The following is a 7,051-nucleotide window of genomic DNA, read 5'->3' as shown; positions in this document are numbered from 1 at the left end:
GGATAGCATTGAAAATGTAAATGAGGAAAATACCTAATAAAAAAATAAATTAAAAAAAAAAAGTTAAAGTAACAAAAAATATCTAAATTCAATTTACCTGTGGCTTTTTCTTTCCTGGAACACATACTTTCACACTTTTTCCTTTTATCACAAGAGGCATTGTTTCAATGTACTTCATGATTGAAGTAACTGCTTTTCTAAGCTCCATTTCCAAGTAAGCCTAAAATAAAATTTGTGTGTGAATGGAAAATTTGGGTTTAAAAAATCCATTTTATTTATATTCACTCTTTTTGAGACAGTCTCATCCACACTAGTCTTGAACTGTTATGTAGTCAAGACTGTCCTTCAAATTTTGACTCTCCTGTCCCTACCTCCCATGTGCCACCTCACTAGGCTTATGGTTCTGCATTTTAAATGGACTTACTGTCTCAGCTCTGTGGAACATAAAGTTATAAAGTTATCTCAAGAACTGGTGCTTTTGTCTTTTTGTTTTGCTAACCTATATTATGATCTTTAGGATGCTTCCCATACAAGTTTTTTATAAAACATAGTTTCACTGAAGTTTGGAACCAAACAAATGTTACTTATTTCTACTGAACATTTGTCCATACTGATAGGAAATGAGGAAAGGAGCTGGGGAGATGGTTCAATAGTTAAAAGCATTGGGTCCTCTTTCAGAGGATCTGGGTTCAATTCCCAGATCTCTTATGGTCGCTGCAGCACCAGGCAGGCATGTGGTCAACAGATTACATGTAGACAATACACCTATATACATAAAGATTAATTAAAGAAATGTGGAATAAATTATACACTTTTAGTTTCCATAAAACCCTGTAAGATATATTTTGGGTTGGTGAAAGTTTTATCTAGTGAAACTAGACTCGGTTTTGATCTACAAGTATTACATCTAAAATAATCACCAGGTTCTTCTCTTATCCCCTCCCTTCAATGAATCCCTTCATACTCTGAGCAAGCCTTTCTCTTATATTGTGATGTCTTTTCTTTTTTGGTTTGTGGCCTACTGTATTTAATTAAAATTGCATGTATGAGCATAGGTGGCACATAAGCCTGATATACATGTATAATTTGTATTTTTTTGAGCTTAGGACCAAACCCAGAGGCTAGCAAGCACTCTATCATGAGCTAAATCCCAACTACAAAATGTTTAACGCCTCTCCCTTTAAGGAAATACCATGTCTTCCCTTTGCCTCAACTCACAATAGTCTATTATCCTTAGTCAAGGGTTGGTCCATAAATCACAAACTTTATCATGAATATAACATACATGTAAACAATATAAATGGTACAAAAGAAATCATTTCTTTTCAAACTTTCACTTTTATTTTTAGTATTTTTAAAAACACAGTAATGTTTTCTCATTTACATATCCATACCTATTTCTATATGACAATGGCAAAATAACTGTGCCCCTATGACCAGCCTATGAAACCTTATTTATTTTCTGGCACTTTATTCTATAAATATGTCAATTCTCTGGAACCTTGTTTATTCCTGGGTGCTCTCCCTGTCCATACAAATACTATGGAATAGTTAACCATGACATTGATAGCACAAGCAGCTACGATACCAACAATATCCCCACAAAAGCAACAAGTCTGTAAGGACTTTCACAACTGACTCGATGACTCACCTCATTTCTACAAGGAACAAGGAGAACATCACTAATTTTTCCAAATGGCTGAAATGCTTTTCTAATATCTTCTTCAGTAAAGCCATCCTCTGGAAGTTCAGATACAAGAAGAATTGAGTTGGAACTCAAAGACTGATCCTTCCGTGGCTGATTTTGGAATGAAAGAAAATTAAAAAGAAAGAATATAAGCCATAAGGTACAGTAATCATAACTCCACATATAATTTCTATTACTCAATACTTTTATAGATCTCTTATAAATAGTACATCTTTGTTCTTTCTCCATTCCAGTAATTCAAGGGATGGTAATAGAACATTTAAGGTCTCATACCTGCCAGATACACACAGCTAATCCCCCCACACTTGGGAGAATGAGCAAAGAGAATTATCGAAGTTTAAGACCAACCTGTGCATTATAGCAAGATACTATCTTTAAAAAGAACTGCAGGACATGCTGCTTGCCTGCACTATGGCAAGACTGGGCCAGTGTGGTAGAGCAGATAGATATGAGCTACAGGACAGAAGCTAGAGTTCTTTCTGAGGAAGATCAAAGCTCAGAAAGGTGAATAAGTCATCATCTGTAATTCATATAGTAAACATGTTGATTGTTCCATGTTTCTTTTAAAAAACAAACAAGCAAAAAACAAACAAACAAAAACAAAAAGAAACCAGGAGGCAGAGCCAGGTAGATTTCTTGTGCGTTCCAGGACAGCCCGATCTACATAGTGAGTTCCAGGACAGTCAAGAGATATGTAACAGAGAGACCTTGTCTCAAAACAAAACAACAATAGGAAGGAATCTGGCTATACCTAGTAGCAATTTTGCCAAAAATAAACTAAAAAAGGAAAATCTTCTGTCAACAGAAGTCCTGAAACAGGCTGGCAAGATGGCTCAGCAGGTAAGAGCACTGACTGCTCCTCCAAAGATCCTGAGTTCAAATTCCAGCAACCACATGGTGGCTCACAACCATCTGTAACAAGATCTGACTCCCTCTTCTGGAGTCTCTGAAGACAGCTACAGTGTACTTCCATATAATAAATAAATAAATATTAAGAAAAAAAAAAGAAGTCCTGAAACAAAATCTTATCAAATTAATTTAAAATTTTCCCTATACTCAATATTCCTAATAATCTTCATATTGTTTTAAGGTTAACCAAAATATACTCTTTTAGAACACAGAATATAATTGTTGAAAGTCTTCAGTGTATTAGACAATTTCAAAGGCACATTATAAAATATTAGGTCTATTAGAATTATACAAATGACAGTTTAGATGCTATTTAACAATAAATCAACAAAATGTAAGAGTGTGCCAGTATAGTAATAAGTAAGTTATAATCAACATACAAGCATAGACAAAAAATTATCAATTCTTAGAATTCTAGCTGATAAAAATTAAGTCACTAATACTGGTCCACACAGCTCCTGAAGCTAACCAAAGCCTTCATCAATATATCACAGCATAAGCTTTTGTTCTGAGATAGTGTTTGTAAGAAGTCTCCTGCCTTAGCCTGCCTAACGACACTACAGGAACATGAACTGCCCTGACAACAACATTTTTGAGCACATCAAACATTAACCATCTGGCATTCCTCATCTACAATAGTAAATTATTAGGCTTTTGTTATTCATAAGAAAAACATCTGTCTCCCATCCCAGTAGTTTAACAAAAACTGATTTGAATTTACAGAAAATTTGACTCCAAAGACCCAATTTTATTTTCTATTTGTCATAGTAACAGATGCAGGTACACTTGAACTAATCCACAAAAGCATTACTGACCTTCCGCTGGGCCAAAGCACTTTTTCCAGACACCTGTTTACCTTCTGGTAAAGCGTCATCTTCCAGACTCTTAGACTTGTGAGCAGAATGCCCGCCTAAATGTGAGTCACTCTTTACAGAGCTTACAGATTTCGCTGATGGCTTTGTTCCACTGGCAAGTTTTGGCTTTTGTGCTGGTGAGAGCCCTTTATCAACTGTTTCAGTATGTTTCTGTTTAGTAACTTCTGTCCCATGCACAGAAGGTTGTCCTCCATCTTCTAATGCCTTTTTCCTATCTGATTAGAAAAAAATACATATATTCATATGTACAAATTAAAAAGAACTAAATGGCATGTAGCATGTTTATGACAACAAGGCCTAATATCTTCTGGAGTTTTTTAGGGGTTTGGAGGTTGATTTTATTCCCAAGAGTATATTCATTATTTATTTAAGAACATATTTATTCTATTAAGCACATATTTATTTGATGAGAGACTAGTTTACAAGACAATGTTCACAAAACCATACAATCTAGAAAAATTTTAAAAAACAACTTAAAAGACCATTTCAAAACACTAAGAGTAACATGAGTAAGATTACAGAGCCATTCTCAGGCTTAGTAAGCAGCTCACATACTGCATGTAAGCATGCACACAGGCACACACGAACACACAGTTCTCAGTCTACAACCTCTCATCTTCCAACTTTATATGCAGTAGTGCCTTTGTTCATCTTTCCTTTTGTCCTCAAAATCTTAGCTACAGGGGCTCTTAACAATCTCAGGATCCCAGAGCTTATTTTTTCTTATATGTATTTTATTTAACACATCAGAAGTTAAAATAGAATTTTAAAACTGATAACTCACCTAATAATATACTTCCATATTAATATTTTTATGAGAATTAACTACTGGCAAAGACTGAGATGATTAGCATCATTCCACATTTTCCTAACATGTTAACACTAAGCCTGAAAGTTAACTGCTGCTCTGTATCCAATCCACTATGTGTGCTATATGTACACTTTTGGGTCAAAATATAAGGAAAATCAACCCGAACACAAATTTGGTTTTGGAAAAGGAAAAGACCTTACACAACTCTGAAAAGACCTGTAGACCCTATTAGGAACTTAGGGTCTTGGACCATACTCAGATTAGTCAGCTTACACATTTCAGTTATTTCCATTTCCATGCAATTTCTTTAAATATACTGAATATAGTTAAAGACATATGCAAAGCACTACCTTAATATAAACAATGATTTCCTTCATTATAGGCTATGTATGTATATGTATTTTAAAAGTATATGAGCGCCTTTAATCCCAGCACTCGGGAAGCAGAGGCAGGCAGATTTCTGAGTTCGAGGCCAGCCTGGTCTACAAAGTGAGTTCCAGGACAGCCAGGGCTTTACAGAGAAACCCTGTCTTGACACACACCCCCCCAAAAAAAATATGAGCTACTTTAGAAGTCACTAAACCATTATTAAATAATTAGGAGATAATTATTCAAAACATGAAGTTGGCCTCAAATTTATTTTATGTAGCAGAGAATAACCTTGAATTCTCAATCTTCTACCTCAGCCTCCTAATTTGCTGGAATTATAGGTGTATACCATCCAGCTTATCTTCAGTCCTTGTTTTTTAAAATGGATGCTGATAAACTAAATGTTTCATATATCTAACCAAAGTTACAAGAATAACGGACTCTCAAGTGTGATTCTAATTTCATACAGCAACTTTAAAGTTTAATAAAAATACAATATCTCATTTCCAAAACTCAAACAAAATGATGGCATTAGGATTATCGGTGTACCTGATCTCACTGATTTTCTTGATGCCCTCTCTGGGCTAGCTGACCGATAGGACTTTGGACTTCTTCTAAGGAGATTTCGACGATATGGAGAACGGGACCTGGATCTGGATCTAGATCTGGATCTGGATCTATATTTAGAAATGAAACGGTGGCAAATTCTTGGACTTCGACTCCTTGGTCTATAGATATAACGGACTGGACTTCGAGAGCGACGGATTCTGTGACCTGAGCTTGATCTCCTAGAATGTCTGGGGCTGGGGGAATGAGAACGTCTTCTTGGAGTTTCATCTTCTTTCCTATTGCTCTCATTTCTACAGAGTAGAAAACAGAAACAAGACTCAGCAATTTAATGTAGATTTAAACTATATGAAATGACAGAAATAATTTTTTAAACAAACACTTATTTTTATTATTTTTGAGTGTTTATGCCATTGCCTGAGTGTGTGTCCAGGTTCCCATGGAGGTATCAGATCCTTCAGAGCTGGAATTATACATTGTTGTAAACTACCCCATGTAGATGCTAGGAACTGAACTTGTGCCCTCTATAAAAGAGCACTTAAGGACTCTTAACCACTGGGCAATGTCCCCAGACCTTTCATTGTACTTGCTTTTGTTTCAGAGCAAAGCTCTCACTATGTAGCCCAGGATAACTCTGAACTTGTAACAATCCTCAATCTCAGTCTCCTAAATGCTGGATTACAGGTGTTAGCCACCATGTCTGGCTCCATGGTAGTTTATTTAAAACAATCTACTAGGCTGGCAAAACAGCAAGGTGTACAGAGGTGCTTGCAAGTAAACCTGATAACCTGAGTTCGATCATCAGACCCCTTAAGGCTACAAGAGAAAACCAACTCTGGAAAGTTGTCCTCTGACATCCACAAGCACCATGGCACATGGGCATGTATATACATATCATACATGAACAAACAAACACACACACAGAATGAATGAATGAATGAATGAATGAATGAATGAATGAATGGAAATGCATCCACTGTTATGAGCACAGAAAAAGCAATCCAAACAGTTGAATGAACCTTCAGTTTGCTTAGAACCTTTTCCTTTCTAATTTACATTATTTTAACCTTCTTAGATTTTTTTCCTCTGTATCAGTTATTTTGCAACTATTTTAAGTTATATAAATAAATTAGGAATTATTTATAGAAACTGTTTTTGAACAAATTTTCCCTGAGAGACTATGCCATCCAAACGTATTTCACCGACTTCTGAACATATCTATATAGACCCTAAAGGAACTCAGAACTAAATAAGACAACTATGAGCATTTGAGGTGTTTATAATTAAGCTCCCACAAACACAAAATGGTAATAGGATCACAACAAAATATTAAGAATAAAAGAAAGTAAAACCCATAGTAGAAAGTGCATTTAAGGTAGAGTAACTATCAATTTTTGGATTTTCCAACTGTTTAAAAATAAACACAATAGTGTAGTGTAGTAGTGTATGTCTTTAATCCTGCATTTGCAAGGAAGAAGTAGATGGATCTGAGTTCAAGACTAGCCTGTTCTATATAGAGTTCCAGGCAAGCCAGACTCTGTCTACAACAAAACAAAACAAAATAAAACAAAACACAATAAAAACAGGAAAATTCCAAAAAATAACTTTTAAAAAATGTATTGCTTACTTTTAAATGGAAAAAAAGATGTAATAATTAATACTATTAATAATATTACCTCCTGGCCTGGCAGTGGTGGCACTCATCTTTAATCCTAGCACTTGGGAGGCAGAGGCAGGCGGATTTCTGAGTTTGAGGCCAGCCTGGTCTATAGAGTGAGTTCCAGGACCTCAGGGCTATATTGGGAGGGGGGG

The 7,051-nt window shown here is 35.5% G+C and overlaps 1 protein-coding gene across 1 annotated transcript in view; it reads right to left on the bottom strand.

Moving 5' to 3' along the window:
* The window catches only part of Znf638 (zinc finger protein 638), a 121,414-nt gene that overhangs the window by 39,338 nt on the left and 75,025 nt on the right, over positions 1 to 7,051 (bottom strand). Inside the window, 5 exon segments of the mRNA XM_029479015.1 lie at positions 98 to 220; positions 1,652 to 1,798; positions 3,433 to 3,707; positions 5,222 to 5,532; positions 6,916 to 6,923. Coding sequence (XP_029334875.1) covers positions 98 to 220; positions 1,652 to 1,798; positions 3,433 to 3,707; positions 5,222 to 5,532; positions 6,916 to 6,923 — 864 coding nt within the window.

The sequence above is a fragment of the Mus caroli genome, chromosome 6 (assembly GCF_900094665.2).
Source record: "Mus caroli chromosome 6, CAROLI_EIJ_v1.1, whole genome shotgun sequence".
Classification (NCBI taxonomy): Eukaryota; Metazoa; Chordata; class Mammalia; order Rodentia; family Muridae; genus Mus; species Mus caroli.
Note: the sequence above shows the minus strand (reverse complement) of the source record. Positions and strands in the feature narration are given on the sequence as shown.